Raw genomic sequence first — 24,503 nt, 5'->3', positions numbered from 1 at the left:
CACGGTCATTTTCACGATGTTTGGTTTCGACACGAACGTGCCCTCACGATCCGAACTTGTTTCACTATATGCTGTGCATCTTACACCACATTCTCCCAGTTGTTTCAAAACATGTGCACATAGAATATCATGTATCGTATACGCGATATTCGAAGATAGTTTTGTGAAACGCTTATGCAAAATAGGAAGTTATCTACTTTCGAAGATTCATTCACAAATCGTTTAGAAAATAATCCCTTTGGAAAATATTTACCGTAGATAACAAGCGCCCTTATATTTTCTACGTATAATCGTTATATTTACAATATTTATATATACATATATATATATATATATTTTTTTTTTTTTCACTAAAGCACACTTTACAAAACAAAGTCTGTCGATAACGAAGAAAATATGGAATATCTTTATCTAATAAAAATCTCATACACATATGCATATGTAAATATAACATGAGTTTTATCATCTAAAATAATACTGTGAAGATTTTTTAATAATTGTTACTACAAGAAGAGAGGAAAAAAAGAACAAAAAAAGAGAAAGAAAAAAGATTGTGCCGAAAGTACACGTAAAAAGTTTAAGCAAGACTTAAAAGTACTCGCATGTTTTCATACTCGATGATCTCGGAATACATTAGACTGAGTGTGTCGCCATTCAGGATACATTTGCTCTCGGATAACAGAAATTGTAATGTGCTTTCTTCTTATCTCGTCGTTGAGTAACACACAACGAGGATGCGTCCAGCATTTACAAGATTATCGAGAAGAGCAAAGACACCTACACGATATTTATTTCTTCCTCATATATATGTACATGTATGCTACACCATCAACAAACAAACAAATACACATACACGTGCATATCTAACTTAACATAGAAGAACGAAAGATGGTCCGAGAGACGGAAGTTACTCATTCAATAAAGAGAGAACGTCGATCGACAACTTCGACGATTTCTCTTTTCGACGTACGAGAGTTTCTACGAAATCTTTTCGCAAGCGATATCTTGGACGTGAGCATAAGTAAACGGTAAATCACTCTCTCTCTCTCTCTCTCTCTCTCTCTCTCTCTCTCTCTCTCTCTCTCTATCTCTCTCTTTCCCGTCAAGAAAGACACGCGTATACTTCTATCCACGATCGGAAGCATGTTTCTTGTCTGTCGTCGTTGATTCTTCCGTGGAACACGATATTTCTTATTCGAGTTATCGTTTTCTTTATCGCTCTAACATCTGCTCTAACATCGCATCTTTGATATTGAAAAAGATGTGAAACTGCAGACTCGATGGCTCACTATGACATCCGGTCGAGTATTATTTCTTAATTTCACGGGAATCGCGAGTTATAGCTGACACAAATTATTATTATAATACCAATCAGATTTATTTGTATACATATATCAATACGTCCGTCTCATAATAATAGTGCAAGCGGAGAAAGAGAGACAGAAGTTTAAAAAAGAATAATATTTGTAGTTATATAAACAAACAAAAAAATGATACGGCGATTGAAATTATTTCTTTTTTTTTTTTTTTAATCTTCTTTAATTCTCTTCGATGAAAAGATTCCAATTGTTTTTACATCGATTCCTTGAATGTGGAAAATTATCGAGAGTCATACTTTTCAGATTTTAAATATGCAGGACGTAATACACGTCGTTTCGTCACGCTGCTCCTGGTAACTTCATTCATCAACGGCACATGCGCTATTTCAAGCTGTATGATTCAATTCATTGATGATTAATGACGAGAAAGAAATGTATCTGTGTCGGAGGAATCGTGCACGCTTTCGATCCGTATTATTCTAATTTTCTAATAGAAGAAGCGTCTGCGTGGGCGTCACGCATGGATCTTAAAATCCCTTTCTCTCTCACTCTTACGGGATATTATTGCGTAAAATCATTGAAGACTTTCTAACGATGAAATTTATACGATTTGTCAGTCACCTTGATCAGAATGACCTTTTGTGAAACGGAACGTTTAACGGGTATTGTCTACAATCCTCATTAAGATTTTATTATTTTAAAATAGACAATTAAAAAAATATTATAATGCTTCACGAGTCTTGTCAATCGTAAAAGTATAATAAATGGAATGAAAATTGTATTCAATAGGAATCCAATTAACACGTTGACAGGCTAACACAGTAATGTCCAATCTGCAGGCCAATAGAGCAAGTAATGCGGTCCAGCGGAAATTTCCTGCGGTATGTAATAGCTTCAATCGGTGATCGTTCAGTAATTACAATCGAAATGTAATTGCTTTTGCGAATAAAAAAAAAAAAAAGAACATCGACAACAAGGGAAGTCAAGCGAATAAGAATGACGTCGCGTAGTGATATGGTTGTAGCTACGGAATGGCGTTTGTAATACATAAAATTATATCGAATGTTTCGTCGCGAAGATGAAGCGTGACTCAAAAAAAGAAAAAGAAAAAAATACAAGAAAATTTTATACTTATGTATATTTTTACTGCATTTTATTTTCTATTTTTCTCTTTTGTATGGAACCCAAATAGAAACAATTATTCTTTGGTTGCATGCGCTTTTTAGGTTAGTTACCGATGACCAGGCCAATGAAAGATAAAAAAAAAAAAAAAAATCAGAGGATCAAACTCGGAGCGAATCGAATTTGTTAATATCGTAATTTCTGATCTCTCTAGCGGATTTACATACAAGCTGTGAATACGGTCATCTCGGATTCTTTGAAGGCTACATTCGCCAGTGTCCGGTCTCCAAGAAAGTTGCTTATAATGTGAACGCATGCATTTGATCAATGCATTTCACTGATCTTGGCGATAAGCGAATTGCTCGTGTTCTCTTGGTCGCCACTGATTCCTGATCACAGTGCGAACGTACTCATATATTCCCTTGTAATCGTTAGCGACCTCATTGTCAGCGAATAATCAACAGTGCACACGCATCCTTCACCCAATGCGGCTTAGGTAATCTCAGGAGAAAAAATATTGGACCACTCTTGGTTTAATATAAATTGAATTTATTTCCTATGGGATTTAAATATCCTAGTTGTCACGCTATAGTACCATAATAAATCCCTTCTTACCCAAATTGTGCGGAAAAACGCGGAATTATTGAATTGTTTAATAGAACCTTATTCCGCGAAATAAAAAGAACTTATTATCAAATATTCTTGCAAATTATTTGTATATTTGGATGACAGGGACCTTGCAGAAATCCAAATATAGATGACGTGGCGGTCAATGAGTTAAAATGGAATACTGTTAATATTATATGTGAATGTGTGTTTAAATATTTGCATATGTACATACACACATACATTCATACATGTATATTAATTATACATATGAGGCAAATGTTTAAATACACATATAAACGTCATATAAAATGTCATTTTATCTCTCTCTCTCTCTCTCTCTCTTTCTTTATTTCCAACGTCACAAAGCAACATATGTATGAAATAGCTGGAGGCTTCTCATTGTTATAAGTCAGGGAACGGTACCAGAAGACTCTATAGAAAGAAATATAGAGAGATTCTAAGCAGTAGAACACGTATCAATTTTCGCCTGACTCGTCGTACTAGGAAATCGAGGCGTAGCGGAAAGGTAAAAGAAGAACCGGGATGACTTCGTCTTTTTTCCTCTTTCTCTTTATCTCATACCCCTCTTGCCGCACTCTTCCAGTGAACTGCGAGCCACTTTGGAGCCGGCCCACTGACTATATCGAGTATAAGCATATTGGGACAGGTGAAACGAGTGCGTGTCGCCTTACCGTTATTCGCGCTTCTCTCTTTCTCTTTCTTTAATCCTTTTCTTCTTTGGTACAAGCTACGTGTTCTCTGCAGCTCCACCTGTTCTCATCATATCCACGAACGACTCTTGTTATTAACAACAATTATTTCAGTATCATATCAAAGGACTATATTATTTTTCATATAGTACGTACAATGAAGAGAATAAGGGGGATGAACTATCGCATTATTTTCTCCGAGAAATTTGACGACGGATCTCATACGACCTTTCAGAAATGAAAGAAATACAAACGAAGAAAGATAATACAACAATTTATTAAATTCATTTTAAAGAATAGATACACTATCGGTATAGTTTTTTATTATGTTTGTAATAAAAGTATTATAAGTTTAACAATACGTAAATAATAACGTATTGTAAAATATGTTTAATTTGGTTAGACCCAAACCCCAGAGACTAATTAATAATACCTAAGCATATATTATCTTTCATAATATTAACAGTCAAGAATGGTTTTCCAGTGAAACGATTGTTTTGAAAACTCCAAGAAAAGCCCTGAAAGGCTTTCTTCGTAAGTCATATGAGTTGACGTCAGGATTGATGAGACATTGTCGAAGTACACCAAAGTATTTTGTATTTCCTTCGTTCATTGTCCCTAACTTTTCTCTCTCTTTCTCTCTCTCTCTCTCTCTCTTTCCCCTTCTTTTTCTCTCTATCCCTCCTCCCCCCCTCTCTCTCTCTCTCTGTCTGTCAGACTGTAGCTGGAGGGAGCAATTATGCGATTACAGGCACGTCGTACCGGATGTTTCATGCTATCGACTCATATGTTGTTATATGGATATGGATATGGATATGAGCTATAGAAGGAGAATCGTTGGAACGTGCATTCTCTTTCTCTCTCTCTCTCTTTTTCTTTCTCGTTCTTCAGTTAGCCTGTCGTCTGGATTGTCGTTGGCCTCGTTAACGCACGCACTAAAGAGTTGAGTTGCTCGAGAAGCCAAGAGAGCTCACCTTTATGCTCCCACAAATCAAAGCACCTTGACAAGAAGCTGATAGACGCTTGCCTTCGAGCAATCTTTTTAAAGTGTATCCGACGATTTTAAACTTTATTCGTTTGTTCGCTTCGACGACACTCGGATTGTGTAATCGATCGATAAATCATAGAAATCGGTATGATCCTTTTTAATGATTTCTCTTTTAACCAGGGGCAAAAATGTCATGTCAATTTTTCTCAAAGACTTTCTTCTTCTACTAGAACGTGAATCTTGCGCAAGTGTCTGTGTGTCTGTGTGTGTGTGTGTGTGTGTGTGTGTGTGTATAAGTGTGTATTTTTTTTTATTTTAATATTTCAGAATAGTTTATAATTAGTGCTGGACCCCTAGATTCAATTTCGTTCATTGACAACTAATGATATTTATGTAATTATCTGAGATAATTACAATGCAGGACAATCGTCAAAAAATTGTGCTTAATGTTGACTATTATACACAATGTTTAATACGTAAAATTAAGAATAACTTATTATTATTTTATTTATTGGTTAATAAGGAATAAACAAAATATACATATATCTTTTTTTTCCTCCATCATCGGTAGAAATAATCGTGAGAAAATAAAACTAAAAAGGGGGAATGGTAACGACCGAGAAAAAGGAAGAAATTTTGATAGCACGTTGTATAGATTTTGCGTGATCGTAATTTGAATCGAACTCGCAGGTGCGATGTTGGATATCTCAGGCTACTCTGTAAACAGACAGACCGGACCTAAGAGGATACGTGCTACGCTTTGCAAGGACCCTGCGGCAAAGCCTTGCCCCTTACTGTCTCGTAGTCACTTTCACCTGATCTCGACGACAATGATCTCCTCGCCGCCTTCGCAACATTTTCGATCAGCAGATAAAAATGTGTTATATGCATTTGCTTTAATGCAAAAGTTTCTTTATTTAACGACGTATAATAATTAAGAACATTAACATATTTCATTCGTTCGATTTGGTTTTTTTTTTTATACATTGACCATTATTATTTTGAAAGTAAAATAAGAAATAAAATCCATCGATAAAAATCGAATAAAAAAATTAAAAAAAGCAGATAACATCAGTTTGATTATGATTTAGCTTCTTCTTCTTTTTTCTTTTTACAAAACTTTCACTTACACAATGTATCGACCTTTTTTCTATCCGTTTTTCAACAAGAAACTGTCGAATCTGGTAAAACGATTTGTCGTGTTCGTCAGTGCATCTAACATAAAAGAGAAAAAAGAGGAAAAGTACAGAAAGGAAGTTACATAGTCTTGTGCTCATGGACTAATTATCGTCGGTATGCCGTTCGACGTGTCGTATGAAGGCAAGGATCCTGTTAAGGATCGACGGAACGACGGACTACGTGATCAGGGTCTCGACTTCCTGTCCAGTTTGTTTCTGGCCATTCGCGGTTTGAATGCGTCTTACATTACTGCAGAAAGAAATATGGTGGGAGTAGGAGGAAAGTCGCAATGCAGTAAAGTCAAGACGGATTCTCGAGAGAGGATGAGAGTTTCCGAAAAGGAAAGAAAAGAAAAAAAAAATCTGCTGACCATTGCGTATTCATTCATGAAAAGTGAAAAGAACTTTTGTCCCTTTGTCGTCCTTTGAAAATCCATCGAGAGAAGGTTTCTTTTTAAGAATCTTCTTTCCCATAAAGTCTTTCGTGATTGTTAATTTGCACGTGCATCATTTTTTTTTTATTCCCTATTGTAAGACACATAATTAGTATTTTTGTGAATACAATCGTGAATATTTAATAATATCCATTGAATTCCATTGAAAAGATTGTTTTTAAAGATTTTTATTACTTACCGAAGGACATTATTTTTATGTAAATTATATTATAGAAAGGGATAAACAATAAAATTGTTTGAAGTAAATGTAACGTAAGAAATATTATTAGCATAACAATTGACTCATCACAGTTCACATATACAGTTTCAATTCTCTGAAAAAAGCTCATTAGCTTAAACGTGTGATTCATTGCAAAAAAAAAAAAGAATGTGATCCATCGATCGATTGGTGTTCGTTTTGGTATGCAAAGGTAGATAATACGTGCGTATACGAAGTCACGGATATGCGAATCGATTGTAAAACGTGAACAAACGAGTGAGCGCACGTGCTCATGAGTAAAATGCGTAGCATTACGACGAGCTCTAAAGTCTCCGGTATTTGTTGGTCGCGTGGTCTAATCGTTTCCGCTTGGCAGAATCTCAGTGCAGCGTTTAACCCATTAAGACTTGGAATCGATTAACCTGATTAAATTAGTAGTCTAAAAAGGAAATCAGAATCAACGTAGCACGAAAATAATTTCTCAAACGTTGATTACGGTAACTTTAAAACGTGACTGCTAATACTACTATTAGCTGCCACTGCTAATGCTACTACTACTACTACTACTACTACTACTACTACTACTACTACTACTACTACTACTACTACTATTGCTGCGACGAAGAACAAATATGTAAAAGACTCATTAAATTTTAATGTTAAAATTTGTTTACTGATCGAACATCATGAACGTCATCTTATTTTACTGACACAGATTATTTTTTTTATTTTTATAGGATGGAGACGATTTAGAAAATATATTCAACATTTTTCTCGACTAAATGAAACGGTATTAAAATGAAAAGAAAAGAAAAATAAGTAAAACAAATTGGAAGAGAAAAAATCTAATTAAAATAATTCATAGCCTTAGAAATATTTAATGTATTAATAGTTGTTAGAAAATCATTGGGAAATAAAAGATTAAAAAAAAAAAAAAAACTTTTCTCTTTCATTTTCCAACCCAATTCGCAAGCAATTATTTCTTTTTTTTATTGATAACGATTTCTATGTAAAATACCTTGTGTTATTCATTCATTCATACACGCGTACACGCACTAACTCTTTCTCTTTCAAAGGTAAAGATGAGCAGAGAGCTAACTAAGGTGCAATGTACAAGTACGTTCAAGGACAAGGTTAGTAACCGCGAATGTAGGTATCGATGTAGACGAGAAAAGTCAAAAGAAGAATGTCGACACATCGCGTCATCTTTATCGTTTCATGATCTTGCGATAGTGGTGTCTTTGGATCACGCTAGTGAAACCGTAGACACATTACCACGTGTACGTAAGAGGGTTGTTGGTAACTTATATTCTGAAGTTTGTGGTTAATTTAAAAGAGAAATGAGAGATAGAGGGAGAGAGAGAGAGAGAGAAAGAGATACACACAAAACTGAATCCTCTGGAGCTTATTTTACTTCTTCTTCTTCTTATTATTATTATTGTTATTGTTATTATTATTATTATCATCTTCCCTTCGAACGTACGATACACGCTGCAAACGTGGGAGAGGCTGTGCTTACGCAGACTCACGCCTCTCGTGGTATGTAATTCCAGTCGGTATTCGCGGTTGAGTTATTAATAACGTCCACTGGACTGAGTGCGCATTCCCACCCATAATTAACGTCCCTCTTGCGCGACTCATTACACCCTCCTTCAACGATCTCCCTTTTTCTCTCTAACCAGCCGACGAATTAAATGATTATTGAATCACTTTTAACCTTTTCTTTCGAATCCTGATCTATTTATCTTCCTTTTCCTAAAGTGAGATATATTTCAAGTATTTCATTTATTTTACTGTTTAATAGACCCTCCACATTCTTTTTATTAACTTTGTTATTGGAATAAATCATATCATTATACGTAGATATGTATATTGTTATTTAAAGTATTAATTTAAGAGATTAGAAAATATTTTACAAGCTGATAGAATTTTTGATAGAATTTCGTATTGATATTAGAATTAGCAAAATCAGTAAAAGATCCAGCGATTTTAAGTAGGTAGTGAAATTCTTCTTGTCGAGGAGGAGACAATTTCTCGAGGGGACAGTCCAGTGTACTTGATGGCCGTGGGCCTATGCAACGCGTTGCATCGTACATACATATATACATACATACGTACATAAGTACCTTCATACATCTGACGGCCTGAGGGATTGGAAACTTTCTTTCGAAAAGTAGCTCAACGTGGCAGCCGCGTGTTGAGAGCATATAACCAACGACCTTTCGAGTTTCAATTCGAGATGAGAGATATCTACTTTTCGTTCTGTTAAAACGAAAGAAAAAAAAGATCAGAACAGATCAGATCGAATCGAATTGGATCCGATCGGATAAGATCAGATCGATCGTTCGAAAGGATCGAGGGTCGATCTCGTTCGATCAAAAGAACTTTCATTGCAACTCAGATTTCGATCAGAGCTGATACGCGAATTTAGAAACAAAGTGAAACTCCATTTCTGGCTTGGTAATGGTGGAAAACACGCGAACGTCGTTCTCCTTTCTCAGCTTTTCGATCTCGCGATGTATGTAGGTCCACTTCGATAACTGGACCGTTACTCGCTCAGCGAAACAGAGAGAAAGAGAGAGGGGGGGGGGAGAGAGAGAGAGAGAGAGATATACTATAAATTATACAGTTTCCATAGACAAGGGAAAATAGATTATCGAAACGTTCTTGTTCTGATCATTTTACACGTGTCTCGTGATTAGTAGTACGTTTAAATCTCGAATTTTTATTGCGTTTAGAAATTCAATGTAACAACGAGACCACGAGTAAAAGTTCAATTAAAGATGTTCGTGTATCGTAAAGATGCCCGTTGGTCGTTAGATGCGGTAAACGCGAGCTAACTTCCATTTTACCAAATAAGAAGGGATAAATGTTGTACGATTATCTCTCAAGATAATGATCATTTTATTGCTGTTTCTTTTTCAAACTTTAATAGTAGATATTATTAATCACGCATAATTATCAAAGTATGAAATGATTATTATTTAGATAGTTGATATTATTTGTAAATAATTTTTCATTAGAATAATTTTTCATCCATTAAAAACAATTAAAAATGATCATTCGTAGAAAAATGAAAGTACACATACGCGCACCATCGACGCAGCATGCATAGTTGAGATTAACAAGAAAAAACTTCGCAGGAAACAAGGCTTTGCCATTCATCCTTCGTCCCAGTTTCACAACACCATTGTCCATCGTATTTCTTGCCCTATCGCAATCGTAGTCTTGACACGCGATAGAACGTCGATTTGTCACGCAGTCGGATCGCGCTATTCCGAAATCATTAAACGAATGATCTCCCTCCTCTAAGGTAAAAAAGATCCCGACATCGATAAGTCTTTGAGAAAACAAAAGCTTTTTTTCTTTTTTTTTTTTTTTGTCGAGAAGTTAAATCAATCTAAATTCGTCTAAAATAAATATCTGGAAATGGTATAATTAAATATTTGGAAATGGTTCAATTGTTATTACATTTTTTCCATCATTTGTTATAACCGATACGAATTTGTTTCAAATTCGTGATATTTAACTGCAACCAACGATTGTTATACATATACTTTTATTTATTCCGATTTATTTATTTGCTTAGAGGGAAGATATTCATTACAACGAAGTAAGAAATTATTATACATTAATAAAAATATATTAAAAAAAAAATTATTCAATTACTAAATCTAAAGCAAGAAGAAATGGACAAATCAAAAAATGGAAGCAAAAATAATTCCCTTGTACAAATCTGATCATACGAAGTCGGTCTTCGATTATGTCCAAGATCCTGATAGTAAAATCCCTAACACTTACAAGCAGAGAGAGAGAGAGAGAGGGGAGGGAGAGAAAGAGAGAGAGACTAAGTACGGGATGGTATGCGTGAACAAATGTATGATATCATCCGATAGGTAGGCTATCCGGCTACGTGCTTTCTACCTACCACCGTGCCCCCTATCGGCGATAAAACTTCCTGCAATGTTGATTCTTCTTATGTCCCTCAAGAAAACCTACCACGGCTACTCTCTCTCTCTCTCTCTCTCTCTCTCTCTCTTCGGCGTTCGGTGTACCATCAAAGAGAAAATAACGAGGGAACTTTTTCACTGGATCTTTTTTTTTAACCCAGGATGAGAATAATACTCCAATGCAAATAACGAAAAATAAAAAAGTAAAAATTCTTATATGAGAGAGAGAGAGCATTTATTATGAATATTTTTTAATATTATTTCCTTCTTTTATCTTCTTTTTTTTTTTTAAACACAAATAAAAACATTGCATAGTCAAGCTATCGCTGTAATGTCGCTGATATTTAATTCAATAAAAAGTTATTAGTACGAAGATTAAAAATATTATTTAATATTATTAGGTCGAAAATAAATTATTCGTAATGAAATATACATTATAGTTAAAAAATTAAACGAACAATAAATACGAGTATTTTCTAAAGAAAAAAAATATTATTGTTAACCTACAGAATCAGGATTTGAAATGTACATATATACGTACATTAGGTATATCGTTTGCTTTTCTCTTTATTATTCTTCTTCTTCTTTTCCTATCTTTTCCTTGCTCATCGCGAAGAGAGTCATTGGTATTCGTCGTGTGTTCTAACTCGAAGGAGGACAATGAAGGTGGTTAGGAGGGATAGGTGTAGTAGATGGGTGAGCGCGCGAGCAGCACTTATGTGCCCACTCGTACATGCTCGATTGTGTGTTGTATGAGGCACGTAGAGTGCACCTAAGACTCTCTCTTTGTATTTCTTTTAACGTGTGCGACGAGAACGCGTTTCATGGGACCTACCGCGCATCCCATTATGCTTACGCGTAATACTCGAGACGTTGGTGACTTCAATATTTTGTTGTTGCTTTTTTTTTTTTTTTTCTTCTTCTTCTTCTTCTTTTATCTCCTACCACCGATACATCTTTGATATATAATTATCTCTCTCTTTTTCTTTTTCTATCTTTCTTTAATTATTTTTTCCTAAAGATGTTTTCTAATCATTCAAGTTTCCTCCTAACAAAACATGTTTTTTTTCTTGGTAAGCTGTGACTCATCATTCTTTCAGACGATACGATCTTTCGTCATATCTCTTCCTGTGTCTGCCAAGTTTTACTAATTTGCTATTACCTGAAGGTATGAAGGGAGGATTCGTATTACAAAGCTTCGAGCTACTGCACCCATTTTTACGTCACTATAATAACTCCCTGCGATCAATAATATCTTGCACTCTGTTTTTTTAGTTATACTTTTAACCATTGATGGAAACTTTTCTTTTCTTGCTTTTTTTATGAAAAAGTCGAATGAAAAGTTTACGTTCTATGAAAGAAAAAAAAGGAAAGTTGGAAAGATAAGATCAGTTGGACAGAGTTGTAATATTCGAAGATAATAAAAATTTTCTTAGTCAATTTTTAACGTGTAATAAATAGAAAGTTGAACTATAGACCCACCCGTCCGACAGTTATTTTTCTTTGTAATCTTTATTGTACGAAAGATCGATAAGAAAAAATATCGAACAATATGGCTATCTAAGAAAAGCCTATAGAATTTTGTATTCTGAATAAAAACAAAGTATAAAAGACAATAATATCTTTTAAATACATGAAAACGCTTTGTCCGAATTTTTCTATTTCATTTCTTCTATTTTTTTTTAAACCGACCCAGACGATTTCTACGAGGAAATGAAAATCACGGCACGTATTACGAGCAATACTTTCATCGGACTTTAGATTCTAGAAAATCTTTTTTAGGTTGCTAAGTCAAACGGTGTTGTTGTCTAAGAGCCTTCGAGAAGTCAATTCGCAATGGGAACGCCTATATATCTCGTCCTTCGCGAGCGCGTGCACGCAGCTTTCTTTCGAACGCGAATCTCGAGCAAGTAGACGAGGAGAGCCTGTGTGTGCCTTTCCCACGGTCAGTTTCTCTCCCTCTCTCTCTCTCTCTCCCTCTCTCCCTCTCTCTCTCTCTCTCTCTCTGTCTTTCTGCGACACAAGACGCGGAGAATATATGCTTTCGGGCCCTCTGACACTTATGCCGATTTCTCTGGGAATGAGATCGCTAACTCATGGTCGAGTTGTTGTTGGTCTCTTTTTCTTCCCTGAGATTTCGTAGAGTTTGATATATTGTCGTACGGTCAATGCTTCGCCGGGCGTTTATGTAATATATGTATATTGATGAGATTAACGATTATGATGATAATCATATTCGTTATTTAAATTTGACTATCACTTTCGAATTCAGTATACATTTACCTTATATCATCATACGTCGTTTCTTCATTTTTCAGATACTAACAAATATTTTAATGAATTTCTCAATTATCGAATTTCATCTGGTCAAATTTAAAAGATATTATACTTTTATTCACTAATTATTAATTAATAGATTTGGAATAACGTTATTAAATTTTCTTCATAGATATGATATTTATTTGTTGTCCGATCCCCAAAGGAATTTTTGATCGTGTCACAACCTTTACACCTTCACTTTTGAAAGGTAACATTAACATGATAACATTAACCATCCTATACTTACATTTATAATCTCTTCGAATCCTTTGTTAAAGTCATCGAACGATACCAAAAGTTCTCAATTATTCTTTTAATTGTACATTAATTTATATCACCAGAATAATTTTACGAATACGAGTATTTGAAAATGAGAATAAGTTGAGTCTGTAAACGATATCAAGCGACTACCTGCTTTGCATTTCTCGAAATCTTGTTCTCGCGCGAAAGTAGGCGTGGATGAATGCATGGATAGACAGTACAATATATCTAGACACATGTGTGTGAGTATATATACATGAATCGCGGGGATTGGTCGAAGAAAAGAAACGCGTATCTCGAGGATAACGAGAACCGAGTCGGCCACCCGCACGCGCCTCCGTTCTAATGTTGTACGTTACATACGTATCTATACCTATACCCCCTGCTGGCTCGCGTCGCCGACGGCTTTTTAGGTCAATAAAACTCGACGAGCCGTTGCAGTTGTGCGAGAGTTCGAAGGAGACACGCGAAAGACGAGAGCGAAACACGTTTTCCCTCGAGATAGACAACCCTTTTTCATTTTCGTCGTCTCAGATTTCTTTTCGAGGCTAAATTCTACATTATAGATGCGAATTTGATCATTCGTTAACAAAATAAAAAGATGAATAATGAACGGCAAATGAAAAACAAACAAAAAAAAAAAAAAAAAAAAAGAAAAAGAAGAAAGAGAAAAAGAATTAATCTTTTATCCAATTTCTAATAGTCCTTTTTCATTTTTATCGTTCGTATAAATAAAATTATTTAAAACGTTATTGAACTCGCGAAGAACTCGGGAGACTTTCCCCGAGTTCATCCACTTCCGGCTTGTCTCGAATTTCGATCGATAAGATACCTTTCGTCTCTTTCGCGAATACGTCTTGTCTAGTCATACGATTTTTTTTTCTTTCAAAAGACGAATAGAAATATCGAATTCTTGCTTTTCATATCGCGAATTGAAATTCGATGTTGAAAACGTTGCTATTTTTTATTTTTACGATGAAATAAAAAAAAAAAAAAAGAAGTACAAGCAATTTCTCTTCTACTTATATCCTATAGACAAATTAGAAAAAATGCAAAGTTATCTAATAAGCTTACCTCGTTCCACGCGAACCCCATGAGGCGCGCGTCGTCCTTGAGAACACATATAACGAGAATGAAAGGACCGCGTTGACGGTGCCGGACATCGGCGTTTTCCGCCGACCAAGTCCTGCTTCTTCTTTTATCTTCTTTATTTCCCTTATTTATATTTTTTTTATAAACTCTCTCTCTCTCTCTCTCTCTCTCGCTCTCTCTCTCTTCCACCCTCTCTCTCTCTTTTTCTATCTGTCGTACGAATCAATGTAACTTTTACGCCGAAGTAGGAAAGGAAAGTAAAGGAGAAAAAGGAAAAAAAAAAGAAGAAGAAAATGAAAAAGAAAGAAAAGAAGAATGAAACCTAAAAATCAATCGAAAAAATCGCAAAGGGTAAAACTAATACGCGTACTCGCGTGTCAACTCTGACCGAAGTAAGAAAGCTAACTGAAGGTAAAAAAAAATCACGATCCCAAAGACCGTGCGCGCTCGCCCGACGTCCAAGCAAGACTGAAGGGGAGACCGAAGTCCAAGTCGGTGAAACCTCTCTCTCTCTACCTGCGAAGAGACACCCGTCCATTCCTTCTATTTCGAACGTAATATGTTCGCACGTACCCGAGCACGTTGCTACGTTTGCATACAAAATTTATGTATTATATGTATATACGTAGCTACGTTTTTCAGTGTATGCATATACAGAGACATGCATAAACCTACTCATGAGACAAATATATATTTACATACATGTATATAATTTCTAAACACACACATTTACACATATATATATATATATACACATAGTATGTTCTTATATCGTATACACGCACGTACGTACACACAGAGAGATAATTCTCGTTTGCCGTTTGTGTCGTAGCCTACTCACCTAAACACCCACCAAGTTCTTCTCTAACCTATCTCCCGTCCGTCTACCCACATAACTCGTTGAACCACCCACTCGGTTACCATACTACGAGATATCATATTCTCGGATGGCCCTGAGAGAAGAAGAATACTCAAGGAGATACTAGGTACTGAGAGAAGCAATAATAACGCGTACCGAGGGTCCTCTTTGTTATTCTTTCTTTTTTTTTTTCTCCAGATTCTCTCTCCATGCAGCTTACGTTATCACACGATGCATCTTTTGCAATAAGATTTACTTATTATTCGAAATAAAGAAAGAAAGAGAAGCTTACAAAATATTTCCACGAAGGAGAATAATCTCAGTTGGTAAGAAGCTGACATATTCTCGTGGCGCTTCTTTTTTCAAATCGTAAGCAACTATTGCGACCTTTAAAGGAAGGACACTGGCTAGCGTAGGCACGTCAGTATTCTTTTATCCACACTGCCAAGTCACTATGCGTACATTTAAGCTTTATTATATTCAAATATGCGCACGTTTAATGCCCTTCCGTATATGCATCTACCTTATGTTAGTACGTACAACCCACGTCCTACCTATGTAATAACATATCTATATACGTATATACAATGTAAGTAGATACATATGCACCACCATGGACATCACGAAGAGTCAGCAGAATCAAGCACGACAAAGTTTTAGAAAGATTTCTCCTTCGTAGATGTTTAACTCAACTCGCCTACGATATCACGAGAAATGAATATCTATATATACATGTAATCGAATAGAGCTAATACCATGTTTACGAATGTACATATTGACATTTATTATCTTGGTATAACTTTGTGTAAAGTAAAGTAAAGTGTAATGATAGTGATGATTAAGTTTTCTTGTCAAACTATAATATAACGATAACAATAATAATAATAATAATATATACGTAATATTATTGTTATCTGTACGTATCAATCAGAATTGAGAGGGAGAGAGGAAGAAAATAATAAACATAATAGATAACTGAATAAAATAATTTAGAAAATAGAATTAAATGAAACATTGTACGTGTTTAATCTGATTTAAGTGTATCGCAAAACTCTTTGTTTCTTTTCCTACATAATCTAATCCTTTTTTTTCTCTCTTATATTGTCATTCAATCTAATCATGTATAATCGTATATACATTTGGTGTAACCATTGTTATCTAGATTCAATTGCAATCGATTTTTATGAATGATAGATTCTATCAAGACTTGAATTATTTAATCATCCACTTCTTACATTCGATGTTTTTAAATCTAGTCATGACATTGGAATGCATAGTAACTCGTCGCCAACGTAAAAGTCACTATATCTCATTTTCAATTTGCCATGAGTTACCTCGATCGTCAGGCAATAACAACTTTCCCAGTCGTCAAGCGAAACCTGTCTGATCGAAACTTTGTAAAAGATTAAATTATTTTGATCGATTGCATTAATAATAAATTTATGCAAAGTTCAGTAAATCTAATCAAAAAAATTAATTCAATATATTCGACAATATTAATTTTTATTAGACTAATGAAAAAAGATAAACAACGATTGAAAATCATCTATATGTAACAATATTGTAACAATCCATTTGTAATTAGTCACTTATTTTCGCGGAATTATTATAAGTTTATATAACTATACGATAATAATATATTCTGACTTTTTAAAGAGAATACTATCTCAAGGATATGAAATGTTATTTTTAGAACAGCTCAATTTCGTATTCTTTTTTCTCTTTCTACACACACCCACGCACACACATGTATATATATATATATAAATGGATAATAATTCAACACAGAGACAATAATTAAATCAGGTTTGTCGAATTTGTTGAAGAAATGATCCGACGATAAAAAAAATTGCGTTAATCAAATAGATTAGATAAACAAATTCATGAAATGTATGATATTAGTTTAAAAGGTGTATGCGCGTAATAACGTATTTGAAGTCTTTTTCTTTTCTTTACGGTAAATGCGGCCTCTAACTCGGGTCGGGTCGAGACAGGCTCACGGAATGAATGTGGAAGACTCGTGGAAGGTGCGCAGGGACTTTAGCTTCCTTCTTTATCGCGTGCGTATACACCTCTAATGTCTAACGGTTCCGTTCTGCGAACGAGCAACTTCCTGAGGCACTTGCGAGAAAAGACGTCGACTGGTAACAATACCAGTGACCCGACACACACGTCCTCGCTTCTTCCCCATTAAGATAAATATCAAAAATGTTTGCTTTCCTCAAATTGCCAAATTTTTTCTTTCTTTCTTTTCTTTTCTTTACTTTCCTTTTTTTTTTTTTTTCTTTACCGATACAATGTAGATACATCTTTTATTTGTCTTCCAATAATTAGATATAACTTAACGATTAATTCGTTAAATCAAAAATAATTGTTGACTATGTATTTAGAGAAACGAGAGCAGAAAAAATAAATTTATCATTAAAACGGTTAATGATCATTTCTACGATAGTGTGACTCATTAAAAGCGATCATGAATCATGATATTAATTTGGTATTTAATTAAATCTGCCATGGGAAATTAAAAGTTGATTTAAAGACGCTTCTTCTTTCTTTATATATATATATATATAATAATAATAATAATAATAAATATATATATATATATATGTATATAATACATGATTTCCTACGTGATTCAGATTGTCTTGTAGCTGTATATTAAATGTTATAATAATTACGTGAGTTTTTTCTCCCGGAAGAAAAAGAAGGAGAAAGAGCTGTTATATATTCGTTTGAAACAAATAACAATAATAATAATAAAATTCTTAAATTTTCATACGAGAAGCGTTAAACATTATAAAAAGTATTTTAAAGCGATCGAATAAATAATAGATATAAAATATATTAAACAATAAATTACTTACCGGTGAGTCGTCTTTCGCAGCCGTCTTTCGCCGTTTCCGGGAGTTCTCGGCCTGCAGTAGTTTCGAAAGCTTCTCGATCTCGCGACTCTTTCCTCGCATTTCGTCCATCTACGATGAAAAGAAAAAAAAAAATGTAAAAAAAGAAGAGAAATGACAAGAATCTGTGTGCGTTCGTATGCTCGAGAAAGGATCGATACTCGCACGGCGAAAGTTGCAAAAAGTAAAATCAAACGTCCGATCTCTGTTTCCCTCTCTCTCTCTCTCTCTTACAATTGCAAGTAACAAATAAGAAAATAAAAGATGGTGAATGGGAAGAGGACAACGATCGGTCCCTTTCGTACCGCTTTCGAGAAGCTCTCACCAAGTTGGGCCCCAGGGGCCTTTTGCCATCACCTTGGGAACGCGCGAATTTCGAACGTGTATCATCACATTATTCCCCCCAAAATATGCATTCATGAGGTAGGAGGTAACCCAATGTGCGTTTATGGCTTTCTTGCGATAACGAGTAAAGCGACTTCCATTAAAGTGAAGTGCACTCGTAGCAAGGAGTGATCCTTTAGATATAAAAGTAAAGTTTCTGAGAGCTTCAAAAGACGATTGTGATTCGATCGGAAATTCTTCGAATTTTTCAACATATTAATTTCTCCTCGAAATTCTTGTCATTTTGTTTCTCGCGTCGCTCGCTTATTTATATTCGAAGAGATAAAAAAAAAAAAAAAAAAAATATGTAATCAAATTGAACGATGATGCTCTTCCTTTTTTTTTCTCTTATAAAATCAAATTAAATTATTGACTTCGAAACGTTGGAAATAATTGTTTTTTAATTAATTAAATTGCCTTTAGCAACGAAGCGTTTTCAATTTTTCAATAGGTAGCAGATTTTAATTTGCAGAGATGTAACCATTATTCCCTCTCTCTTTTTATCTTTCGTCCCTTCATTGCGAATCTTTCGGTATTTGGCCGATCGCCCGGCATCCGATTGAGATCGTATTTACGTCGGCAATGCGGCAGATACAATTCGCTTTCGACGAATGTTGCGATTAGCAGGTCGTTCCGTGAAACATCAGAGGGCATCGATACTTCTCCCGATCGTGCTTCGATCGTGAGTAAGCAAATTTAAGAGGGAGAAAGAGAGGGAGAGAGAGAGAGAGAGAGAGAGAGGCAGAAAAATAAACAAAGAGTTCACAATGTAATCTCGAGTTAAAATATCTATGTATATAAGATTACACGGAACTCTTACTTGATGCGATAAAAATAAATCAAACGATCCTCTGTCGTTTTAACCTCGTTAAATAATAAATTTATATAGATTTAAAGTAAAATAATTTATCTCTTGCTTTTCTTTTTCTATTTAAGAATGAAACAATTGTATCCAATATTTTATTTTTCATTAAAGTCTATTTTAATTAAGAAGGTTTTTTTTCTTTTTCTTTTCTTTTTTATCGTCAAAAAACATCTTCTTCCGTTCGTTAGACTACTCTAAAATAAGTATCTAATTTGGTACGGTTAATCGTATTAAAACGAAAATTAAATTGAACGAAGGTGGAGCAGAACATTGAAACGTTATAGTAAATTGATTAAAGTTGCTCGATGTGTATGCATAATAATAATAGATGAAGAGTAATTTCATTAAAGAACATAGTCACATTCTCTTCCGTTAATTTCTTTTTTCCTGGCTGTATTTTTACCGTAGACTTCGAAATGAGTAAGCTTACCGTAGGAAAAAAAAAACTGACGACCGAATAAACGAACAAACACTTATTTCAACTCGTAGTGTGATAAATCGATTATCAAGGTAAACGAAGCCTCGAATCGAAGTCCAATTAATCCGATCCATTTCGGTCCTATATATATACATACATATATATATATATATATATAGATTCATAAAAAGAAACGTATATAAGATGAAAATACAATTTTATAATAAGTAAATTTAGGACAAATTTCTTATAATATCCAGACAGATTCGCATTACATACATTAAATATCGATTAAATTTCTCTTCTACGAGATATTAGATGAACAAGAACTAGTACCGTTGGATAAAGCAAAGTAAATTGATCGCTAAGCGGAGCATCGATGCAGTACATCAAGAAGGGGTCGTTGTTACGAGGTGAATTATGAAAAGCATCTTTGATGGGCTCTTCACGAGTGTCCATTCACAGAAAAAATTCCGGACCTATAAATAGCGTGGGAAGAGTTTGAAGATTTCGAATAATTGCACGGTATGGCTCTTACGAGGTAGGAAAGGAGACAGAAAAGATTTTTTCATATCGACAGAAATGTTGTCCATCGAGGTAATGTCGGTTATAGCGAGGGACATGGCCAATAGTTTTTCCCTCGAAACGGGCTAGACCTGGAGGGCACAATTTTTTAATAAGCACCTTCGATCGAACCTCCGTGAAACGAATTTTCGCGTTCCTTGTGAATTCAGTATCGTATGCGTGAGAGAACTATCCTTGCAGCCTCCTTTCTTTTTGTCGCTTATTTTCTTTCGTTCTCTTTCGTTTCGATCACAAGGCGTAGACGTATATCATCGATTAGATCTTCATGGATGAATGCTAATTTCAATAAAAATCGAACAAACTGAAGTACGATTAGATGACGTTATCATCGATGATGCATTTCAAACGGTATAATATCAAGTTTTACACTCAATTAGGTCTTCTATAATTTCTATTTGAATTAATTCTACGATAAAACTAATAAAATATATTTCTTATTTTCTTCGTAACACTACTTGAAATGATATTAATATTTTAATTGTAAATAACATTACTCTTTATCAAATAGAATATGACATTTCCCAAGATGTCCCAAGAATTAATTATTTCAAACTTTACTTTTCTAATCTTAACGATTTTGTCTTATGATTTGTGTCATATTTATCTTCATTTCTTACGAAGAAGAGGAAAAAGAAAGAAAAAAGAAAAAAAAAGAAAAAAAAAGAAAAAAGAAGAACTCTAATTAAAAACTAATTAAACTCGAGTATTTGAAAACTTACCATTTTAATCGTTTCGCTTCTCAAAGATTTTCGTAATGCAGTGAGCTCGGCCTCATGGTTCTCATGTTGAATCCGTAATTCGGCCGCTCGAACTTTTTCGGCATCTGTGGCGATCTAAAGGAATACGTTCGGTGTTAAATTATAAGGTGAAAGTTTAAATTACCTTTTAGAATTAGTACTAGCAGATCTAAAAGCAACGTTGTTAATCCGTGTAAACGCGTGACTAGGCAGACTCGTCCTGTGCATACGCGTGCGTATGTACGTCTGAACACTACAGAAATAGCTTGACCGTACTTGAGGTCAACTTGGTACGTAAATTACAGCACGGTCAACGTATAATGATATCTTATCTATAATGATATGATATTTATTTAAACTTTTGTATCGCTTTAAATGATCTATCATTGAGTTTAATAATTAAACGAATAAACGTTAATTAAACAAATTAATATTTCAACATAACAGATGAAATCACACAAATCACACATCTTAATCCTTATTAATCGAATACTTTTCACTCTTTCTAATTTTGTTCTCATACTTGATATATAGATACGTCATTATTATGTAGGATGAGTCAACTAAAGATAATGAAATATTTTTTGGTCAATAGAAAATACGATGAAATCTTATAAAAACAACATAAACTCAGAAAAACAACAACTGAACAAATATATCTTAGCAAACGATTATGTATAATAATATATTTTCCGACTAAGATATTGAACGTATTTCTAATAACGAGTCTTAAAGGGTACGTTATTTATTAATAATCGATAAAGTAAGATGATTACTTACACGTAATTTCGCTTCGAGTTTCTCGTTATTCGCGCGTAAAGCGTGAATTTCAGTTTGAAGGCGTCGGACCTCGGCACAAGTGGAACCATCGAGTCTACAGGGGGCGCTCTTTCCCTGAAGATTCAAACTTTCCAACTTGAGCTTTCGTATCGTATTCTCCGATTCTACGAGCCTCTTCTTCATTGCCGATATCTCTCGTTTATGATTCTCTTCCTTTATGAGGTCCACCTTCAATGACGACGACGACGACAACGACGACGGCGACGGCGACGTGCAATTTGATTCTGCCGAGGCCCCACGAGAGAGTCTGAACAGAGAGATAGAGATAGAATGAGAGAGAGAGAGAGAGAGAGAGAGAGAGAGAGAGACTCGTAGCAGAGGAATGAAAAAGGAAAAAAGCAGGTAAAGGAGAAGGAAGTTTGATGCTCGTGTCACTCACTCACGCCGTGATTTCCGTTCCTCTTATTCTTTTTATTATTCTTTCCTGCTTTCCATCGAGTCTTCGTCACCATCTTTCTTTTTTTCTTGTTTTCTTTTTTTTTTTTTTGTTTATTTTTGTTTCTTTCTCTCTTTTCTCTATCCTTCTCGCGCGACCTCGTAAACTTTAACGTCTCCTCTATCGAAGCTCGCTCACAATGATATCAGGAGACTTTACGATTACCATCGTATTTTTAATAACATACGTAACATTTGACAAATCTTTTTTGATTGAGATTAATGAGGAAAATCTTTCAACGATTAATCAATTATTCCAACTCATAATATTTTGGCTCTTTTGACATTTTACAAGATTAAGATTATAATTTAATAAACGAATAATAATTCGACAGTAATGAATAATTAGGGCAAATTTTATTATATCTCTTTTATCTGCATAAGGTTATGTAAACTTTGACGATAAACGCGTTAATTAAATCCATAGATAGATTATGTAATTCTTTCTGACATTAAACCTTTACAAAGAATTAACCTATTACTCAAAGAACCGATAAATACCATGACATTTTAATCGATCGATCAAGGTCAACCGATAAACGTACCTGCTCTTCAATTCCGAGATTATAAGTTGATACTTGGTAGCTTCCGTAGCCTTCGCTTCCCTAATGGCCGTTTCGATTTCTCTTTTGACTAACTTGGCGGCCCTTCTTTCCTCGTGCAACTCGGTTCTGGCATTAGCAAGATCCTCTCGTAATCTACGTGCTCCTTCCTCGAGCCACTGTATCGTTTTTCTGAGCCTCGTCGATTCGTCTTTGACGTTATTATTCGAAAGGACAAGCCTACGTACGGATGCATCCTGTTCCTGTTTCTTCCTCTTTACGTTTGCTACACAAGTGTCATTTTCAATCTGTCTTTCTTCTTGGCATTCTCTCTCGTCCGGCAATCTTTTACTGCAATCCACAATGGTATATTTTATTTTATCCATTAGATAATGTTTCTGCGTCCTCGTAAACAAAGGTGAACGATATTTCGTATCGAACAATAACATGGAACATATCGTAAAGTATCGTATCGTATCGAAGACGCGCGTTTTAGAACTTTTTGTTTACATTTTATTTCTATTTCTAATATACTATCAATGAGAATTTTATTAATGCTTATCGATTATCCTTTACGTTTACCTTTTTCTTTGATCAGACGTAAGACAATTAACGTTGTAAGAAACATCCTGCCTAAACTTCCTCGTCGTATCGTCGTCGTTCTTTTTCTCACGCTTTATTGATTCTGAATTTCGATAAGAATCGACGGGAATAATATCAACGTCGCATCCATCGTCCTGTTCGTCGTTGCGTCGTTGCGTCTTTTGGGGAATGTCCGTAGCCGTCGTCGAAAGATCCAATCGTCTTCGTTTTCTAGTACACTGAAGATGTGGATCATTTCCAATTATTATCACGGAACATTCCCCGTTTATCGTTGAGTTAGTCGAATTGGTCGATTTGACGGTGTCTCCCGCAGAGAGCCTCGTCATCGTCGCTGAAAGATTTAAATGAGAACGAGGGAAAGCATGAATAGATTTTATTTTTAAATTTTCCAACTTTTATGAGTCAACATGTATCGGTGAATAATTTTTAACAGATTTTATCGCTAATAGCGTACACAGTATCTAGCTATTGTAAATATCTATGAGAGAAAGAGAGAGATAGAGATATATATCTCGCAATATGTTAAAAATGAAGAGAAAAAATGGATAGATAAATTTATCGATTTATGTACGAGTGAAACCGATTTTCCATTGAACCATATCATCAATAGGAAATATTTTCGAGCGTTCAAATGGCTTAGCTCAATGTTACCGCTCCATGTTACCGCTTAAATCTTAACCTACTTCTTGGCACGCTTAAAATATACAAATATCTGTTCGGTAATGGTAACACGAGAAAAGGTAATAAATGAAAAGAATATAAAACGAAGGAAAATACTAATACTGTTTATAATAATAATAACAAAAACAACAAGAACAATAATAACAATGGGATTATATTTACGTTGGATACGAGCAAGAAAAATAAAGGCGAAAGGCGAAAGATGGCAAAACGTTATTGACTTTAAAGCGATAAAATCGCAAACAACAGACCGTCGAATAAATCGAAGTTATTGGTAAATTGAAATTTCCGTCTCTTTCTATCACGAATACGGCAAACTTTTGAAATACCACTTTGTTATCGTGGAGCATCATCGATCCAGCGAGAACAGCAACGATTCCCGGTGCCGTGCGTGGAGCTCACCAACCTCGCTCTTTATTGCACGTTCCGTTCACATCGTGCCTTCAAAC

At 34.8% G+C, this 24,503-nt stretch overlaps 1 protein-coding gene across 9 annotated transcripts in view; it reads right to left on the bottom strand.

Moving 5' to 3' along the window:
• Positions 1-24,503, bottom strand: part of LOC124949929 (janus kinase and microtubule-interacting protein 3-like) — a 38,594-nt gene that overhangs the window by 11,915 nt on the left and 2,176 nt on the right. For 7 of the 9 annotated variants that reach the window (XR_007101204.1, XR_007101207.1, XR_007101203.1 and 4 more), the window contains exons 2-7: positions 23,353-23,704; positions 22,774-23,121; positions 21,734-22,040; positions 20,936-21,049; positions 17,929-18,036; positions 14,185-14,325 (exon numbers count right to left, since the gene is read on the bottom strand). Coding sequence is in view for 4 of the 9 variants with exons in the window: in XM_047495823.1 (XP_047351779.1) it covers positions 14,185-14,325; positions 17,929-18,036; positions 20,936-21,049; positions 21,734-22,040; positions 22,774-23,121; positions 23,353-23,704 (1,370 nt within the window). In the remaining 5 variants the exon portion in view is untranslated. Of the gene's footprint in view, positions 1-14,184; positions 14,326-17,928; positions 18,037-20,935; positions 21,050-21,733; positions 22,041-22,773; positions 23,122-23,352; positions 23,705-24,383; positions 24,500-24,503 lie in introns of those variants that run through there. The other 2 variants (XM_047495824.1, XM_047495825.1) reach the window with 2 other exon arrangements.

The sequence above is a fragment of the Vespa velutina genome, chromosome 6 (assembly GCF_912470025.1).
Source record: "Vespa velutina chromosome 6, iVesVel2.1, whole genome shotgun sequence".
NCBI lineage: Eukaryota > Metazoa > Arthropoda > Insecta > Hymenoptera > Vespidae > Vespa > Vespa velutina.
This window is presented reverse-complemented; position numbering and strand designations above follow the sequence as displayed.